General features: G+C 43.9%; 1 protein-coding gene across 1 annotated transcript; it reads right to left on the bottom strand.

Annotated features, from left to right (window-relative positions):
• Nucleotides 1-207: 207 nt before the first annotated feature.
• Nucleotides 208-19,835, bottom strand: EFHB (EF-hand domain family member B). Its single transcript, XM_035129341.2, has 13 exons — nucleotides 19,671-19,835; nucleotides 18,451-18,507; nucleotides 16,533-16,676; nucleotides 15,288-15,468; nucleotides 13,893-14,003; nucleotides 13,170-13,299; nucleotides 10,254-10,337; nucleotides 8,722-8,789; nucleotides 7,238-7,392; nucleotides 5,806-6,013; nucleotides 4,766-4,969; nucleotides 2,597-2,778; nucleotides 208-660 (listed from the first exon to the last, which is right to left on the bottom strand). The coding sequence occupies exons 1-13, from the start codon at nucleotides 19,752-19,754 to the stop codon at nucleotides 499-501; spliced, it is 1,770 nt and encodes a 589-aa protein (XP_034985232.2). The 5' UTR covers nucleotides 19,755-19,835; the 3' UTR covers nucleotides 208-498.
• Between the last annotated feature and the right edge of the window lie 1,578 nt (nucleotides 19,836-21,413).

Here is a 21,413-nt window from a genome sequence, read left to right as displayed (position 1 = left end):
GTGACTAGCCCAAGGTCACCCAGCAGCTGCATGTGGAGGAGCGGAGACGCGAACCCGGTTCCCCGGATTACGAGTCTACCGCTCTTAACCACTACACCACACATAGGAGTGATCATTCAGGTTACTTAATTATCTATCCTGCCATGTTCCCAACAAATGTGTTTCTGCAATGCTCAGCAGTCATAGTTTTGAGGAAAGGCTATCTTGCTATCCCTCTGGAATGAGCTTTAAGGAAACAAAGATATTTGATGTTTTGTTGAAGACAACAAATTATTTTATACACATTTTTGCATTTTGGATTTTTAATCGTCTTTTAAAATGCACTGTTAAAAATGGCTATTTTTTATTTTTTCCAGTAAATAAACATTCACATGTACAGAATTCTTTCTTTTTCGCAAGCCAAATAATAATGGGATAATCCACTCCATACAGGGAAAGAATACTGCCTGGGACCTCCAACAAAATAGATTTAGAACCACAGAACCCGGAGAACCACCGCTATCTGCTCTTGATGTGTGCAGCCTGCATCTCATCCAGCACATTCCTGATGGATTCTACACAGACTTCTCCTCTGTGATCTTTCTGGCTGGCCTGCCTCCATACTTCATTAAAACTTTCATCTGAAAGGCTCACGCCAATGTTTCGCAAGATGCGTGCAATCTACAAAAGAATATACGGTATAATTATAACCTTCAGTTGAAGGAATAAACACATGTGCAGATCATAGAATTGATACTGAGATAAACAATTACTGCAGATTACAGGTAGGTAGCCGTGTTGGTCTGACGTAATCGAAACAAAATTTAAAAAATTCCTTCCAGCAGCACCTTAGAGACCAACTAAGTTTGTCATAGGTATGAGCTATCTGAAGAAGTGTGCATGCACATGAAAGCTCATACCTATGACAAACTTAGGTAAAGGTAAAGGGACCCCTGACCATTAGGTCCAGTCGTGACCGACTCTGGGGTTGCGGGGCTCATCTCGTGCTATTGGCCGAGGGAGCTGGTGTCCAGATTCCAGGTCATGTGGCCAGCATGACAAAGCCGCTTCTGGCAAACCAGAGCAGCACATGGAAACGCCGTTTACCTTCCCACTGTAGTGGTACCTATTTATCTACTTGCACTTTGATGTGCTTTCGAACTGCTAGGTTGGCAGGAGCTGGGACCAAGCAACGGGAGCTCACCCCGTCACAGAGATTCGAACCGCCGACCTTCTGATCAGCAAGCCCTAGGCTCAGTGGTTTAGCCCACAGCGCCACCTGGGTCCCCATGGCAAACTTAATGGTCTCTAAGGTGCTGCTGGAAGGATTTTTTTATTTTGTTTCTACTGTAGATTAGTGAGGCTTTAGATGACACACTAAATGGGACACTAAAGACGGGGATTTTAACTAAAAGTGGACTAAGCCAGTCTTCCTGAACCTGGTGCCCTCCAGATGTTTGCTGTAGTTCGGCTTCCATCAGCCCCAGCTAGCATGGCCAATGGTCAGGGATGATGGGGGTTGTCATTCATCTAGAGGGCACCAGATTAGGAATGGCTGGAGTAATCCCATCAGGCTTGACCACAGATCTTCTAACAAGGCAGGATCACAGCCCCTGCTCAATATAGCAACCAACTGCTAGGGGCCGTGGTCCCTTTGGCTCCCCCAATAAAATATTTGAGGGAGCCAGGCCCCTCCCCAGTTGATGGACCTTGCCATTCAAATGGTGTGCATGTGCCGCATCGTGTGATTGATTATGTAGGGTGGGGCTTACCTGCCCTCCCCCCCCAAAATATTTTATTTAAGTTGGCACCTGTGCTGCTCAAGCTTTAACCTTTCCTGCTAATTTCTTCACCCAACTTCAAATTTAACTGCAGGTAGCTGTGCGGTTGTACAATGTGCATTTATTAAGGAAAAGAATTAGGCCCACCATTCTGGGAATTAGAAATAAGTACAATGAGAAAAGTGCAAAGCTCAGTGTCAGGAGAAGGTGGAGGCATGAAATGTAGGAGACTAATCTGGAAACCAAGTTTCGCGTCATATACAGTGGTACCTCGACTTACAATCGACTTGACAACCGAATTTTTCAACTTACAAATGGGGCAAATGGCTGCACGCTTACGAATTTCTCAACATACAAAAAGAAACCGCGGTAGTTTTAGATAGAGTTTTTTTTGACTTGCGAATTTTTAGATGGGGTTGCTTCAACTTACGAATTTTTCCGTTTCCAATGCCTTCCTATGGGAAATCGCGTTTCCAATGGCGCTTTTCGACTTACGAATTTTTCAACCTACGAAGGTGCCTTCAGAACGGATCAAATTCATAAGTCGAGGCACCACTGTATAATGGAATTCATGAATACAGTAAAATTGGAGAAAGAAAATGTCAGTTTGTTGTTGTTGTTGTTGTTTAAAAAAACCTAATTCCATGATGTGAGAATACACAGATCTTAGACAAAGCAAATTATGTCATCTCTTGTGGATGCTTCAGTATTCAAGGAAACTGGCGAGGATGAAATATGTGAACCCCTGGCTTAGATAGCACTCATAGACTCATAGAATTGTAGAGCTGATATGAATGAACTCTCAAGAAACAAGCATCTAAATCAATGTCCTCTACCTCATCCTTTGATCTTGTCTTGAAGAAGTCTGACTCGTACACTCCTTTATTGCTAAAGATCGAGGGGTATAACAACCCATAAACTGTGGCTTGATCGCCATAATTAGTGTTGTCACTGATGCGGCGAAATCGAGGGGCTGGAATGTCTGAACGAATGGTTGGGACACCGAGGAGTGGGTAATCTGTAGGAGAACAGGTGGCAAAGAGAGAAAGGGAAGAAAGCAATGTGTTAAAGGAAGTTGTTCACAAAGAACCAGATCACAAAATATACCTGAAATGAACATATTCTGTTAAAGAGGTGGGTTTCCAACCCAAAGTTTTCTTTTCAAAATTCAGTGTTCCCTTAATTTTTGTACACATCTGGGTTTTATGTTATCACATGAAGCTGAAATTGGGGACATGAATACAAGAGATGCGAGAAAAAGAGATGTTCTCACTGTGGGCTAACTCCAGCCCAAAGGAAGCAACTTTCATTGATTTCTATGGGAGAAAGAGAAACTCTTGTTAAAAACAAGACTTTGCTGTTATTATTCTTATTTCTTACCTGCCCTTCACCATTAGGTCTCATCTCACAGCAATTTAAATACAGTGGTACCTCGGTTTACAAACACAATTGGTTCCGGGGGGTCAGTACTTAACCTGAATCGTACTTAACCAGAAGCAAACTTTCCCATTGAAAGTAATGGAAAGTGGATTAATCCGTTCCAGACGGATCCGCGGAGTACTTAAACTGAAAGTACTCAAACCGAGGCGTACTTAAACCTAGGTATGTCTGTATTCAATATTAAAGCAGGTTAAACAAATTGCAGTCATAAGAATAGAGTGGGTCCTGAAAATGTGTATCTCTCGTGAAAGGCCAGGATAAATATACACAAGATATATGCAAGATCAAGCCCTCCGGCATGAAAATAAGGACATTTCTCACTCCCCTCCCTGACCCCTCATCTCCCTCCCCCCCCCCAGCATTTCCACCACCACTATACCAATGGGACACACCACACACACCCTTCACCATCTTGGGGAAAACCCTTAATCCTGGTTTGATTCTTTGGTAGATTTACAAAAAGAAAAACACACACCAATAAATAAATTGTGGGAAGGGGAATGATTAGATGTGGACAGATGCACCAAAAAAAATAAAATTTAAGACTCCTTGTGCTCTGCTCAGCTTCCCCTTTCTTCCTGCTCAGGGTGGCCCTTGCCTCTGCGTGCACCTCAGGGCTGGCACATTATGCGTGGCTGAGCCTCAGCAGCATCAGCCTCCCCTCCTCGCCTGCACTCCAGCAGCTGCTACGAGCTGCCCAAGGGAGGATGCCAAGGCGGCAGCCATAGAGAGGCAACGGGGTGGTCCCTTGCAGCAGCCACTGCTGCCGCCACAGCTCAGGACAAGCGTCGGCTCATCCTCCCCCCCTTCCCCCCCGGATCTTTCCAGGATCATCAGAAGTCGGGGTGGCTTTTTTCCAATTCTGGGACTGTCCCTGGAAAATAGGGACACTTGGAAAGTATGCAAGATATGTAAGTTGCTTAATGGTTTGAACATGGGGGTAGTGCAAGGAGAACAGCCTTTCCCGAAGATGTCATAGGCTTTGAAGACGCTCAAACTCAGGACGAAAGGGAGAAATGCGCTAAGAGGAAAGCACTCTTGGCAAACCCTCACCGTGATCAACTTCTACCCGGAAACCTATCTCCCCACTGTGGAAGGATGTGTGGATCCAGAATTGGTTTCCACAGTCATTTAAGGACAAACCGCTAAGACCGTCTTCATGGAAGACAATCTTAGTTGACTACAAGTGATCGCCAAAGAAGAGAAGAGAAGAGAAGAGGAGAGGGGAGGAGGAGGAGGAGGAGGAGGAGGAGGAGGAGGAGGAGGAGAAGAAGAAGAAGAAGAAGAAGAAGAAGAAGAAGAAGAAGAAGAAGAAGAAGAAGAAGAAGAAGAAGAAGAAGAAGAAGAAGAAGAAGAAGAAGAAGTGGTGCAAGGGTCTCTCTCTGTGTGTGTGTTCATATGGCACTTCCCACACTCCCCGTTGCAAACCACAACGCCCCACCGAGAGCAAAAGCAACTGCCGTCTGGAGTACCCTTAGTGACAACATGGTTAATTATTACATTTGCCAGTGGCATCTGCAAACATTTTAAATAACTTGGCAATGAAAAGGACGTCTTGTGCATACATGATGATGGAATGCCTCCTACGACTGCATTATACTGAGAAGAGGTTGTGCGGTAGTCAGAAAACACACGGTCTGTCGGTCTCGAAAGTGTTCTGGGTGTTTTCTCTTCACTTCCTGGTTCCTTTAGTACTATGTCTTCCTTCTTCAGCACAGCATCCGCATCTGCCTCTTGTGGAATGAGGTCAAAGACCGCCGGTCTTCTGCCTGTGAAAAATAAATGATAACGAAACGGCAAAAATATTTGTTACTGTCGCGAAAAGTTACAACTCCCATCAGCCTCAGCTGGTATGGCTAACAGGCAAACTCAGTCATCATACTGATACTTAAGAAAATGGACTTCATCATGTATAAAACTATTCAAACTATTTGTAGTTCATTACAGCTAACACTGTTTATGTAACCATATGTTTTTAAAATACATGTTTATAACTCACGGAGCAATATTTTGCAATAAGATGGTTGGTATTCTTACATTCCCATAAACAAAACTATGTATAACTTCGTGAGTACTATATGTATTTTAAAAAAAATTCCGCTTTAAGAGGCGTGCTAGATACATTTTTGCTTGGATGCCTCGAGTAATGGTTATAAAACAGGCAAGCATGAAGTTAAAATGCACGAAACCAACAGTGGCTGAAAAGCTAAGGTCCAAAATTCACGTGAGAATGAAATAATGGGTCACCATACCAAATAAATTTGGACTTGAGGGACACCGTAACGAAAAGGTTGGGAACCACTGCTTTAGGGAATACTCATGGAATCAAATATGTGTGTGTGTTTGTATGTATATATGCATGTATGCAGTGCTATTTTTCTGGGGGGAAGCAGGGGGACGCATACCCCTAAACATTTTGTGAATCTTTGTGCTTTTGTCCATTTACTGTATTTATTTTTCCCGATTTCAACTATAAAATGGTGATTTGCTTGAGTCAAAATGAGAGCACCCCTAAACATTTTTTTTTGGGGGGAAGAGCACTGCATGTATGTATATTGTACATTAGAATCACATCTGTGGTTTTAAAACCATATTTCCCACATACCTTTCGTGATTATTTTTTCTTCATACTCTTTGATAGACGATTTGTCTTTCCAGTTAAGGAAGTTTGCAAACTCCAGATAGTCTATAAATCCGTCTTGATCCAAATCGCAGTAATTAAATAAAGCGTCCAGGAGCTCCTGATCTAAGTCGAGATTAAGCTGGAAGCAGGCCTTCTTCAAATCATCTCTGCTGATTTTCCGATCACCATCCTAGTTAAACAGCGCAGTGTGTGTAATAAAAATGCAGGTAGCCCATTTTAATTGAACGATGACCCTTGCACCCAAGGCCGGCCCTATGACTCAGTGGGGGGGGGGGCAGTTTCTGGGAGGCCACAGCAGGAGTTCCCTAGCAGTTTGTCCTGAGCCCTCCAGCCATTCCCTTCTGTTGGGAAGGGTCCCAGACCCCGCTAGCCTACTGCCTCAGGTGCAATGGAAGATGCTGTCCCATTGCCAGTGCTGAAGCAAAAGGCAGCTGACACTCTGGTTGACTTCTTTCCTTGAAATAGGGTGGGGAGGGTACCATCTTTGGCACGGGTGGCAAAATGCTTTGGGTTGTCCCTGCTTGTACTTAGGGACAGGTGAATCTATAAAATTCAGTTTCTCGTTTTCTCACTCTTAGGTTTAAAGGTAAAGGGACCCCTGACAGTTAAGTCCAGCCGCGAATGACTCTGGGGTTGCGGCGCTCATCTCGCTTTACTGGCCGAGGGAGCCGGCGTTTGTCCACAGACTCTTTTTCTGGGTCATGTGGCCAGCATGACTAAGCCGCTTCTGGCGAACCAGAGCAGCACACGGAAACGCCGTTTACATTCCCGCCGCAGTGGTACCTATTAATCTACTTGCACTTTTTGGCATGCTTTCGAACTACTAGGTTGGCAGGAGCAGGGACCGAACAACAGGAGCTCACCCTGTCACGGGGATTCGAACCGCCGACCTTCCGATCGGCAAGCCCTAGGCTCTGTGGTTTAGACCACAGCGCCACCCTTACTCTTAGTTTTAGTTCTCCACATTTCCACATCAGTTTGCAATTATTATTATTATTATTATTATTATTATTATTATTATAAAGGTATAAAAGAAAATCCTTCCATGTTTTAGTGTGCATTTCTCTTAATAGACATGCTTGCAGGCAATTCTGCCTAATTTCTGCAAAGCAATTTCCCCTAATATAATGCATTTTGCTATGCTATTTTCACTATTTAAAAACTTAACATTGCAAAAATTGCAACTGCAAGAAATAGGGTAGGCCCTGAACACATACATCTCACGGCTCAAAGGCCGGGGTACAGGGTCAGATTAAAGGCAGTACAAGTGCTAGTAACTATTTACAGCTGCAGTATTGTTATTATTCCAAGTAGAACACTAACAGCAAGAATATATGGCATATCCCCACAGCATTCGCTTGTCGTGAGCTTGACGTCTTGGCACAAGGCTCACCTTATCATAATGCCTGAACGCTTGCAATAGCGTGTCAAAGTTGTGGTAATTGGCTTTCTTCAGATTCTGCCGAATCGCAGCAAAGACAGCCCTTTCTCTGTCTTTCCCACGAAGGAATTCACTAGGAAGCCTTTGGTGAAGAAGGTCCCCGACTCCTACAGAAAAAGAGAGTCAATGGAAACTTTGGCTTGCCCACGTTTCAGCTGTTGTGTGATACTTCAGCCATCCCTTTCTCAATCCCGACTGCACCATATCCCTGTAGTGAACAGATGCAGGGGGGCTCCTATTGCTAGGGGTGGCCATATTTTGTTTCATTATTCTAAGCATTTATACCCTGTGCAGAAAAAAAAGCCCGCCAGGCTAGTGCAAGGCAAGCTTCCAAGGCAGGGCCACTCAGAGAGGACAGGGCAAGAGGAACATTTGGCTTAGGTCTCCAGCTCAAAGGAGTGCCTCAGATTTAGGCACTTCTTAATTTTTTAGCATGCAGTGCCCGGCTGCCTGGAAAAGGCTGGAAAGCTGCATCTGTGGCAAGGCTTGTAACGCTGCAGAAGCGAGCGGGAGGAGGAAGAGGAAAAGGGCATGAGGGAAAGAGAGAGAGAGAGAGAGAGCACACACCAGCCTACCATCGGCGCACGCTGTTTTTTTCCAGGGTAAAAAGAGCAGAGGCTGGCGGGGAGGAGTTGCAGAGAACCGCGTGACCGCCCCCTCCCCTACGGGGGGCGTGGACATTGACCATGCCTCCTGGGAGGATCCCGACTATGTCATCGCCAGCCAGCCAATCGGGTGGCTGCATGGCTTGCCTCCCCCCCCAGTTTTGATCCTGGATACACCCATGAAACATTTGCCATATGTTGTAAAAGGAATGTGGATTGTTTAAGCAAATCAGAAATGGGATTTGTTAGAAGACGTATGCTTTGTGTTAAGTAATAATAGATTTTGTCATATTAAAGAGTGTGAAATATTCACCAATATTAATGAAAATATATTTGTTCTGATGGCAGAAGATAAGACCATGATGAATGTGTCCTTTCAGATCATCAGCTGATTATATAAACAAAGCACTCGCTCTTTTTTCTTTGTTAACATGTGTTGTCATTTTTAATTTTATAGCCAGGAGCCTCAAATGTTGAATGTAGCCTAGGCCGTTCTGAACCTCTGAGAGGACCTGCCCCCAGGGGATATCACTACTCAAAGGGCCTTCTCTCTGACTGCATCTTGCCTTAGCTCTGAAGAGCTTCCATAAAAAGAGCCTTCAAATGATGACCTGAACATCAGAGGAAGCCAAAAGGGGGGGGGGTTCCTTTGGGAAGCACCCAGGGCTTTACAGGTAAGCACTTGCAACCAATAGTTCTGCTGGTGAGATATCTATCCATCTACTACTTCCTATTAGCAATCTTGCAGGAGTGCTATGGGACAACCTGAGTTTCCAAACAATTTCCCAAGACATCCTTGTGTATAAGCAGGGAGGCCGTGTATATACTTGCCATATTCTTCAGGACGAACAAGCACTCCAAATGTATGGTCTGGAGGAACGTTGAGTGTGTCTGCTATACTAAAAAATGAAAAGAATCTGTTAGATAAATGCTTGATTTTTTTCACCCCAGTGTAATCTTTGCTTTAGACATGAAAGATAGATCTGTCACCTCTTGTACCGTAAGCGAGGATGAAAAGCAACTGATGAAGACATTTGGTAAGAGTTCACCTGAAATGTCTTCACTGGGGCTTTCCTACATGAATCAAAGCCACCGCGACTGAAAATCCTTTTCTTTTACAGTCTCTTTCCTTTTAGCACATAGTAATAACTGTCAGAAATATTTGCACAGCAGGCAATAAATGTCTTTGATCGCGGTGCTTACATTTCTTGAGAGAGCAAAAGAGACCCCGCAGCCTAAATAAGCTGTTTTCTCATTTAACAGATATAGATGTGCATATAGAGTCTTTTTCATGTATCTGTCAGAAAAGAAAAAGGGGTTTTTAAAGCTCGCTAAACACACATGGCAGCTTAGTGGAATCGGAGATAGAAAAAGTTGGAGCTGCAATACTCGGTAAAAATGTTTTCAGATCATGGTTTTGTTTGAGCAACTTGGCTAAACCCATGTCTTCATTTCTACAATAGCCGAGAAAAGAGAAACAATTTTTGGGGATTTATTTTTTAACGTTGCTTGTAAGGCATTAAACTCTTCTGGGACTAACTGAAGAATACTATGGTGCCCAATCCCATGCTCCTACACTCAACGTAGGACGCAGGTGGCGCTCTGGGTTAAACCGCTGAGCCTAGGGCTTGCCGATCGGAAGGTCAGCGGTTCGAATCCCCGCGATGGGGTGAGCTCCTGCTCCTGCTCACCTAGCAGTTCGAAAACACGTCAAAGTGCAAGTAGATAAATAGGTACCGCTCCGGCGGAAAGGTAAATGGCGTTTGCATGCGCTGCTCTGGTTTCACCAGAAGCGGCTTAGTCATGCTGGCCACATGACCCAGAAGCTGTACGCCAGCCCCCTCGGCCAGTAAAGTGAGATGAGCGCCGCAACCCCAGAGTCGTCCGTGACTGGACCTAACGGTCAGCGGTCCCTTTACCTTTACCCTCAACTTCCTTTGACATTCTCCAACATGGGCAGGCCACCATCACTGCTCAAGTTGGCAGGCAGACACTGTAGCAGTGGTGGAATGCATTCTTAGGACAAACTTGCATATTGTATTAATCACTCAGAAGCCATGGAGGAAATCTGAAATGGTTGGATTGCTCACCTTGTGGTAAAGCTTTCTGCCAGTTAACTATCACCTCAGCCCCTTCCTGCCTGAGAGAACATCTCAAAATGTGAGCCAAGATGATATGAGGCTATGAGGCTCTCTAAATGATTGCATCTGCTAGTAATCTGTATTTATCATGTCACTCACAGGCCCCGGAAAAGAAGATGCAGAAAAGGAACGGGACACACACACACACACATGCTAATTACACACAGCCAACTAATTTCTCATGGAGGGTCCATTGTGAGGACTCCCTCTTAATTCACTTACGGATCAAGGACTTTTCCAAGCTGAGGCTGGAATTTCTCCTTGAAATCATCACTTATCTTAGACACTATATGTGTTGATTTCTTCCTAAAAAAAGAAGAAGATAATCACAGAATAGTTGAATTGCAACAGATTATCACCACCATCATCCCCATTGCTAAGTTAGAATCCCAGAGTTGTTTACAACAAATAACATTAGAACCATAATTAAAAAGTTAATCAGATGGATCTCATCCATTACACGTGGCTCCACCATATCAATGTCCATTCTAAACTGAGACAACTAAAATGCTTTCATAAAACTAAATTCTAAAAAGGCAGGTAAGGGTCAGGTAATGTAGTGTTTGGTTAACAGTATGTGTTTTAAAGTTAATTAGGAAAATTGTTTAAAGTTCATTTTCCGGCTCTTTACCCTTTGAGTCATGTCACACCCAGCAGAGATAAACAGAAGCGATCTAAAATATCAGTGGCAGGATACTCTTAGAGGACAGGCCTAAAAGCCTGAGTAGATAAACCATCAGAAATACAGGGAACCTCAAGACTCAATCAGCCATTGTATTTAGTAAATTGGAGAATAGTGCCTCACTCATAATCTGATCTGGGAACTTATTAGCATAAAATATGTCTTCATTTTCAATGCATTGGGCTTTATAATTCACTGCCAGCCCAAATACTATGATCCTCCATTCATCATCACAAGACCTTAGCGCTATTCAGGCACTAAACAAATCCTGAGATACAATACGTAAGTGGGGAGACTGGAATTGAGAATCGTAGCTCTGCTTCCCTCTTGTTTTCCATGAGCTGGTGGGCAACTGGCCAATTTTTAAATCCCAGAATGTGGTCTTGTCCAGTTTGTTCTCTTTCTTGCTTCAAGCTCTCTGGGAGGATGGGGCCACTGTGAGTTGGTCCACAATAGGGAGCCTGCTTAACTCAGCTACGTTAGTCAAAATACAGCATTATAAAATGTTATCTTCTTCTTCTTCTTCTTCTTTGGCGATCACTCGTAGCCGAGTAAGACTGTCTTCCACAAACACAATTTTAACAATGGGTCCGTAAGTGACTGTGGAGGCCAATTCTGGATCCACACGTCCTTCCACAGTGGGGACATTGGTTTCCAGGTGGGAGTTGATCACAGTGTGGATTTGCCAAACGTGTCTTCCTCTTAGTACGCTTCTCCCTTGTATCCTGAGATTGAGTTTCTTCAAAGTCCATGACACCTTTGGTAAAGGCTGTTCTCCAACTGGAGCACTCGCAAGCCAGTGTTTCCCAGTTGTCAGTGTTTATACTACCGTACATTTTTTTAAGATTTGCCTTGAGACAGTCTTTAAACCTCTTTTGTTGACCACCAGCATTACGCTTTCCATTTTTAATGGAATAGAGTAGTTGCTTTGGAAGACGATCATCAGGCATCCACACAACATGACCAGTCCAACGAAGTTGATGTTGAAGAATCATTGCTTCAACACTGGTGATCTTTGCTTCTTCCAGTACACTGATATTAGTTCGCCTGTCTTCCCAAGTGATGTGTATAATTTTTCGGAGACTCCGTTGATGGAATCTTTCAAGGAGTTGGAGATGGCGTTTATAAGTGGTCCTTGTTTCACAAGCATATAGTAAGGTTGGTAGTACAATAGCTTTGTAAACAAGCACTTTGGTTTCCCTGTGAATGTCCCGGTCCTCAAACACTCTGCACTTCAATCGGGAGAAAGCCGCACTCGCAGAGCCCAGGCGATGCTGGATTTCAGCATCAATGTTAGCCCTTGTGGAAAGGTAGAACTGCCTAGGTAGGAGAAGTGATCAACATTTTCCAACGTTACACCACTGAGTTGGATTTGTGGCGCTGCAGAGGGGTTATTTTGTGCTTGTTGGTGCAGCACTTTGGTTTTTTGGATGTTGAGTGATAGACCAAGCCTTTCGTAAGCTTTTGCAAAGATATTTAGGATGGTTTGGAGGTCATCCTCTGAGCGTGTGCACACTACGTTGTGACACAAGATGGCGCTGTGGAGCTGAAATTGCAGCAGTGATATTTTCAATGGTGAACTTTATGTTTTTTTGCAGACCGTTTTCACAGCGTTTTTTTAATAGCTCTGCAGATCCAGCCCTTGTGCAGAGGTGTAGCTAGGGGGCAGGATGCACTGGGCGCCACACTGCGGGAGGGGCAGCAGTTACTGCGGGGCCTGCAGTGAGCCTGAGCCACACATCTCTCCTAGTTGTGCTGCTGCCCTTGTGTGATTTTGAGCCCGGAATCTCTTATGGAGAACAGCAAGGGTCAGCGATAGGGAAGCAGAGCCAGTGTGGTCATCCCCACTTTCATTTTGTATTTCTAGTTTTGTATAACACCTAAATAAGGCTATGCAAGCAATCAAATATGCAGAGGAAAATGTAAAATAAGGATAGTCTGCCCCATAGCAGGAGGATGGTTAGACGATGTACCGCTCTCAAAACTAGAGCCTTGAGAGTTAGGGCATCTTACACAGCGTGCCACCAAGGGAGCAGGTCAGAGGGCACTAAAAGATCTCCAATATTTCAGGCAAAATCATCCGGCCAGGAAATTCTAGCCAGGGAATCAGGTGGTCAAGAGGATTCAATTAGCATACACGAATCACACCGCTTCCAAACATCTCCAGCTCTCGGAGAACACATCAACATAAAAGGGGTGAAAACGGGATGAGGCAAAAGTAGATGCCAAATATCTCCCCAGAACGGTAGGATCCTCACAACTTGAAATGTTCTTGAAATGCACTACTTTGTGCATTCAACATGGTGACACTTTATGTCTCATGAGGTAACATCATTGAGGATAACTGATGCCAGAAAAAGTATAAAGAGTAAGCTGCTATTTATTCAAAACGTGTGTCACCAGAAATCTGTAACTGAGGCAAGCCAAGCATCATTAACTGATATTATGCAACTTACATCTGCAGATCAGGGACCCAGCGTAAAGTTCTAGCTACATTTCGTCCATCGTTGAAGTGGGGGGTTTCCTTTCCATATAGATTGAATCTATTGAACGTAGATGGGTTATATTTTCTATTAACCGGCTCCCCTGTGTGGGGGGAAAGGGGGGTATTTGTTTATTACGTACACCATAAATGAACAAAAACCCAACCCAGATGCTTAGAAAGTTGAGGTGGTGTTAATCTGCTTAGCATTTTAACTTTTGTATGTTTTAAAATATGGTTGTGAATTTTTTCTCTGTTTCATTGTTTTACCTTTTTGTAAACCGCTTTGAGGTGTTTTGGGGTTGTTGTTTTTAACAATCAAGCAATGTATCCGTTTTATGAAATAAAAAAATTAAAAAAATAAAAACAAACCTCAGCATGTTGGCTACAAGCCCCTGGGCATTATGAGAAATATCTAGGATCATAACAAAGTGATGTGGGGAGAGAGTGACTTGTTGCCAGCCTTCAACCTATGACATTTGTTGAATATGCTATATTAGTAACATAATATAATTGCCATTCCAATACAGAGCTTACCTGAAAAGCGTCATGAGATTACTGCATTTCTTAGCAGCTCTTTGGAAAGAATTTCTTACTGGTGTCAACTTTCTTTTTTATGTATGCAAAATGGCAATAATCCATGGTCATTTGAAAAAAAAAAATCTATGTACGACCTTTCCTTTTCCTTCTTACTCACCAACGTAATAATCATTGTGTGTTACAACATACAAGTCGTGTCCTTCTTCTGCTTCCCTCTGGACTTCATCAAATGTCTTTGCTGGATTTATAACCTCTCCACCAGGACCCTCTGAAAGTGAACCGTTACATGTAATGAAATAACATGATCTAAACAACATCTTAAAACTCTGGACAAATAACAGACTACATGTATTTAAGGATCATTCATGTACTTTATTCCAGAAACAATTGCAATGCAGGGTTTAGAGACCATAGGGTACATCAGAGTCAAGTTTAAAAGGTAAAGGTAAAGGACCCCCTGGACGGTCAAGTCCAGTCAAAGGCAACTATGGGGTTGCGGTGCTCATCTTGCTTTCAGGCCAAGAGAGCATGACTAAACCACTACTGGCGCACGGAGGACCATGATGAGTGCCAGAGCATACGGAAACGCTGTCTACCTTCCCTACCTATTTATCTACTTGCACTGGCATGCTTTCGAACTGCTAGGTTGGCAGGAGCTGGGACGGAGCAACAGGAGCTCACCCTGTCAAGGGGGTTCGAACTGCCGACCTTCCAATCAGCAAGCCCAATAGGCTCAGTGGTTTAGACCACCGCGCCACCAATGTCCCCAAACATACATTATACCTGCATGTTGTTATAAAATAGTAGCAGGGTTGAATGGCAATCTCCCATGTGCCTTATTCCAAATATAGGATGAGATCCAACACAGCATGAATGGGGATCTGGCCACACAGTGGGGCCTCTCCTCCACCCTATGGCTCTTGTTCATCCTCATTGGGTTGAAGAACCTTCTAGGGCAGTTTTGTGAGGGGGGGGGAGGGAGGTGCTAGAGGTGGCAGAAGAGAAACAGAAAGTCCCATTGCCCAAGTATATATTTATTGCACAAGTGGGTGGACATCATTGGATGTTGCCCATAATATTTGAAAAAATTAGGAAAGAGTGTATGCTTTTGAGAAGAAGAAGAAGAAGAAGAAGAAGAAGAAGAAGAAGAAGAAGAAGAAGAAGAAGAAGAAGAAGAAGAAGAAGAAGAAGAAGAAGAGGAGGAGGAGGAGGAGGAGGAGGAGGAGTAGTTTGGATTTGATATCCCACTTTATCAGTACCGAAGGAGTCTCAAAGCGACTAGCATTCTCCTTTCCCTTCCTCCCCCACAACAAACACTCTGTGAGGTGAGTGGGGCTAAGAGACTTCAGAGAAGTATGACTAGCCCAAGGTTACCCAGCAGCTGCATGTGGAGGAGTGGAGACGCAAACCCGGTTCCCCAGATTACTAGTCTACCGCTCTTAACCACTATACCACACTGGCTCATTTGAGATGCATAAAAGAAGACCCTATAAGTTTGCAATGGAATTGCAAGCCATTCATCAATGATTTGTTTTAGTACTAATTTTTCTACCTCTGACAACTTTTCCTCCGAACAGATAGTTATTCACATCCATGCCTTTGGGTAATCGTAACGATTGATCATGGGATTTCCCAAGAGGTGCTTCACGAACGCTTGAGTACACAGATTCTTTCTTCTCAAGAAGTTTTTGCTCAAAGCATGTTTTTGGAGGTGGATTTGCCAGCGATGCCACCTGAAGAGATTTCACACCACATCAAGTACATCAGTTCTGCACTTCTGAACTACAGTATCTCATATTACATTCATTTATTAGCTTTCTGGTGCACGCTGCAAAATGCACAAAAAAGTATGTGTTTCCTATACAAGGGACACACAACTTTCATTCCTGTGCATTCTACAGCTATCAAATGCCACAATCCTACTAATTTCATGTAATAAAACAAACAATGCTAAACCTCATATTTAAGATCACCTTTCTGTAACGTAGCGTTGCAAATATACATTCTTAATTGTTATTTCTAAAAAGGCATCATTCAGAATGCACAGCAGTAGGTATTTGTATGTACAGTATTAGTATGTATAAGTCAACCACCGAGCAATCGAAACGTCATTGGCATACTATCACTGCAATGCTTCTAGTGAAAGCAATAATACTAGCATTTCAATTCTTTAAACAAAAAACAATTCACAAGTTGAGTGACTACAAGCTCACCCACATCCCATCCTTTTAAGAAAATGGTATGGGTCAAGTGCAGGTCCCCAAACTGCCCAAAGGGATGTTACCAGAGGCAGAGGATACAATCTAATGGATTTATATCTGGTTTCCAAAATTGTTCTACTTACAGGGGGCAAAAGAATAAAAAACCCATGCTGTCCATTGATGGAGGACAGGCTGAGCTGGATTCACACAGAAACAAGTGGTGAGGGATGAGTAAGGGAGTAGCTGTGAAGGAAAGAGATGACCCAGCCCAGCTGACCCACTGATCTGTCTCTTCTACACTGAAGCCATTATGATATGCCCACCAGGCAGCCATTTTGTGTTATGCCACACCCTCACAGCAGCCATTTTGTGACTGGTGCCCACAGCACTTTCTTAAAAACCCCAAAGTGCCCACTGCCCCCAAGGTCCCAAGTTTAGACCTAGGTCAACAGATATATATTATATAAATAGAAATGGTAATCTTATAGGGGACAAGCATATCCCAGTTTATGGACATCAAATGCCCCTTCCACAGGGCCAATCAGGATTGTGTTTCCCACCCACGAGTCAAAAGGATATTATTTTAAAATTCTTACAGAGATGGACGGGACGGACTTTATGCCATGTGTCAAATGTGATGCGATATCCGGATCGTTTGCTCGGCCATAAAATATTCTCTCTGCACCAGGAGAAGGGTTGCTGGTGTTTCGAAACTTTTTTACAACAGGCGGAGTAATTGGCTACAATACAAGAAGAAAAGAGTTTAAGAAAATTCCTGCAAATACTATTGATATCTGCATTGGTCCATTTGGCGGGGTGGGGCGGGGCAGGGCGGGGTGGGGCAAGGGAATCCAACAGAAAAGTAACACCTTCATTTGGACCAATCAGAATGTCACAAATTAGTGGGCAAGTGTCTGGGTTCTCCAGAATTCTTCATCAGGCTGAGTGTTGAGGAAAACTGAGAGAGTAGCTAAGAAAAGCAGTTGTTGCTCCAGAGTCTGCAATTCATGACTGTCTTAAGAAGTTGTGCAGGAAAATGTAGGCAGACATAATTAGGTTAGCCTCACAGAACACCAGACATATTTTAAAAGGCACCCAGGCTACTGGGACAAAAAAGGAAGAAAACAAAATGTATATCCTCCCATTTCCTGAAAATACAAAAACTAGTAATGACCTGGGTTCTGTCCTCAGTGTTAACTGGGACACATGGATTTAACTTCCTAAAAACAAACAAAACAAAACAAAACAAAAACCAACAAGCATAATGGGCTTTATATTAGCAAAAACAGAATCAACAAAACCTACTTCGTAGTCAACATAATCCAAATACTTGTAAGCCATTTTAGACACCTGCACAGCTAGGTAGGAATCTCAAGTTTCCTTTTATGGTCAGCCCTCAAGGTTCCAGAACTAAGTTGTTGTGCTTTTTGTTTTGTTTTTAAGTCACAGCAGTGTGTTTGACAACCTCAGAAAAGAAAAGACAATTAATGGAAGCTTCACATTTTGTGTATTTTCAAATGTAATGTTTTGTAGGGTTACTCATCTGATTTTAATTTTTCAAAATTGCTTTTATTGTACAGTGTATATATGTATGTTGGTTCTAAATGGCTTTGATGTTTCTATGAATAGTGGAATACAAAGAGCATAGCTGCCAAGTATCCCGTATCCGCCGGGAAAACCCCTTTTTTCTTACCGTTTCCCGGCGGTCTCCCGTTTGGTGATAAATCCCAGCATTCTCCCTTAAATTCGCTTCTTCCCAGCGGCCATTTTTCTGGTGCCGCTTTGCCCTTCTATGGGCACCAGAAAATGGTGACGCCGGCGCCGGAAGTCACTTCCGCGCATGACCGGAAGTTGCATGACGCAACTTCCGGTGGCGCTTTGCCCTTCTATGGGCATCAGAAAATGGCGGCGGCGGCGCTGGAAGTCGCTTTTACGTGTTTCTGGTCATGCGCGGAAGCGACTTCCGGCACTGGCGCCGCCATTTTCTGGTGCCCATAGAAGGGCGAAGCGCCACCGGAAGTTGCGTCACGCAACTTCCGGTCATGCGCGCGCTGCCGATCCCGGATCTTTACGACCCGGACTTGGCAGCTATGACAAAGAGTTTTCTAAATAAATTTGCAAAATTACTTGTACATGTGTGATTTACTACATTGAGGCTTTTGAAACTTATGAATGTTTGCTTGGAAGGAAGGAAGTTGCCCCGTGTTCAGTGGGGCTCATTCCCTAGTAAATGTGTTTAGGATTGCAGCCCTAAGCAAGTTCAAGTAATGAATACTGTATTGAGAAAACTACTGACATTCAGGATCCACTACAGTCAATACCATATGTTGTTTTCTTTTGTTTTCACCCCCAACAGGACACTACAGTCCCTTTGAGCTTCTCTTGTGCCATATGTGTAATATGCTGTTAATGTAAAATAGTAAGTCTATAACGGTCTGAAGGAAGAATAGTTAGAAAATAACAACCCACAGTGGTCTGTACATAGGACAATAGATAGTCAAATAGGGTGCTTACAAAGACATCAGTGAGACAAAGGCCAGCTGTTTCTCCAATGGACATCAGCTTTCCAGCCTGAAAAAAGCAAGCAAAGACAAACAACATAGACAAGAGATCATAATAACAAAAACGCTCACAACACTGATATGTTTGCAAAGGTATACTGTATGTCTGAATGAAATTCATTTTGCATTTGTGAATAACTTTTCGCTCCATAGCAATATATATATATATATATATATATATATATATATATATATATATATATATATACACATACACACACACACACACACACACACGTCTATATTCCATGATCTGTGGGCTCATTGTTTATGGAGTTACAATCCCCAGCAACCCTTAAAAAACTACAGTGCCCAGAGTTCTTTGAGGGAAAGATTGTGCTTTGAATGTGCTTTAACAGTATAGTGTATACACAACACAACCTTATACATACCAGGTCTGACTGCTGATTTATTTTGCCTGATATTATTGACTCTGGGCTGGATCTAGCCTTAGACTGCAGTCCTAACCCCACTTCCCTCACAGTAAACTCCATGGAACTCAGTTGGGCTTACTTTTGAGTAGATATGTAAGGAGCACACTGTTAGCCATGCTTCGAGCCATTGAAATAAATAGAACCTAAGCTAGTAATTTGGGCTGGCACCCCCCCCCCCACCATGGGGTAAGCCCCATCAAGCTCAATAGGACTTACTTCTGCTCAGACGTGGTTAGGATTGTGCATGACTAAGGGCAGCCCCACACCATGCATTTAAAGCACACCCCACACACATTTGAAGCACATTATTTCCTCCAAATGGCTCCTGGGAACTCTTAGTTTGTTAAGGGTGCTGGGACTGCAGCTGTGTGAGGGGGGGGGGACTACAATTCCCAGGATTCTTGTGGTGGAAGCTCTGCTCTCTAAATGAGTGTTGGGTGTGCTTTTTATGCATGGTGTGGATCTCCCTTTTAAGAGTGGATCCAGCCCTCTCTGACCAGCAATATTCGGGTCTTTTGATGCCAGGCGGAGGCACCTTCCACCTTCAAATTAGGGCGTTATAGATCCCACCCCCTTGAAAGAGCCATCCTTCTCCAGACTGCTCTCTGGAGCTGTTTTAAGGAGAGGCGTGACGCTAAACAGGAGCGGAAGGGGTGAGCAAGTGTCAGTCAAACATCTTTATAAAGATGCGGAGGAGAAGAGAAAGGGAGAGGGGAGGAGAAGGGCAGAGAAAACTCACTGTGCGAAGCTCGGGAAAGCGGTCGAAAAACCTCCCCGGATACGCTGGCCTGGGGACTCCCTTGGCTGGGATCCCTCCCCCCATCCTGGCGGGAGGGATCCGCTTGGCGAAGGAAGAAAGCCGAGAGCTCAGGAGCTGCAGGAAAGGGGATGTTTTCTCGCGTAACCTAGCAACGGGGAATGAATGGTCCACTCTAGAGTCCCGCCCCCTACAGGCCAAAATTGGGAAACGCAGCTGCTTCTTGGCTCTTAAAGGTAAAGGGACCCCTGACCATTAGGTCCAGTCGCAGACGACTCTGGGGTTGCGGCGCTCATCTCGCTTTACTGACCGAGGGAGCTGGTGTACAGCTTCCAGGGCATGTGGCCAGCATGACTAAGCCGCTTCTGGCGAACCACAGCAGCGCACGGAAACCTTCCCGTTTCTTGAAGCATGGGAACCCCGAAAATTTTAGATGATTTGGCATAACATTCGGTTTGCTTGATATGTATTTGTATAATTTGAAATAATGGATGTGATATAATTGTTTTTAATAAAAATATATTTTAATAAAAATTGTTTTTAATAAAAATATATTATTTTTTTTAAAAAGAAACCTTCCCATTTACCTTCCCGCTGGAGCGGTACCTATTTATCTACTTGCACTTGATGTGCCTTCGAACTGCTAAGTTGGCAGGAGCAGGGACCAAGAAACAAGAGCTCACCCCGTCGCGGGATTCGAACCGCCAACCTTCTGATCGGCGAGCCTTGGGCTCTGTGGTTTAACCCTCAGCGCCACCCGCATCCTTCGCTCTAACAGCTTGTCAATTCGCTCCCTTTCAGGATTTCATCACGTGCTGATGATCAAGCGCACTTTAATTCAGGGGTGGGGGACCTGAGCCCCTCCGGATGTTGCTGAGCTGCAACAAGCGTGTGTTGTGGAGTGGGGGACATTTGGCTCTCCAAATGTTGCAGAACTACTGGGTGGATTTGAATTATATGGTAATAACACTACGCCGCTTTTTCTATCACATGGAATGCAAATCAGCTTACAAACAATAAATAACAGTAATATAGTAGACCGATCGGCTCTGTGGTTTAGATCATAGTAGACCGATCAGCAAACCCTAGGCTCTGTGGTTTAGATCACAGTGCCACCCACGTCCCTATGTAAAAAAATTAAGAGTTCCTAATTTAAAACATGCATTGCTCTGGTCCACAAGCCAGAGCATAAGATTTAACAAAATCTAGACAGAACTCGGTCAAAAGAAAGAAGCTACTTTTTGAATAATTGCCCCTTTCCATAAACATGACTGTATGAAGCATTTCAGTATGTACTCTGCAGAGCAGGAACAGCCATGGAAGCAAAAAGGTAAAGGTAAAGGACCCCTGGATGGTTAAGTCCAGTCAAAGGTGACTATTGGGTGCAGCGCTCAGCTTGCTTTTCAGGTCGAGGGAGCTGGAGTTTGTCCACAGACAGCTTTCCGGGTCATGTGTCCAGTATGACTAAACCGCTACTGGTGCAAGGTGGACCATGACAAGTACCAGAGCGCACGGAAATGCCATTTACCTTCCCACCACAGCAGTCCCTCTTTACTTGCACTGGCATGCTTTCTAACTGCTAGGTTCGCAAGAGCTGGGACAGAGCAACGGGAGCTCACCCCATCATGGGCATCCAAACCACCGACCTTCCAATCTGCAAGCCCAAGAAGCTCAGTGGTTTAGACCACAGCGCCACCCGCTGAAAAGTGATTATAGCAAAGGCTG

Source organism: Zootoca vivipara, chromosome 12 (genome assembly GCF_963506605.1).
Source record: "Zootoca vivipara chromosome 12, rZooViv1.1, whole genome shotgun sequence".
NCBI classification, from domain to species: Eukaryota; Metazoa; Chordata; class Lepidosauria; order Squamata; family Lacertidae; genus Zootoca; species Zootoca vivipara.
This window is presented reverse-complemented; position numbering and strand designations above follow the sequence as displayed.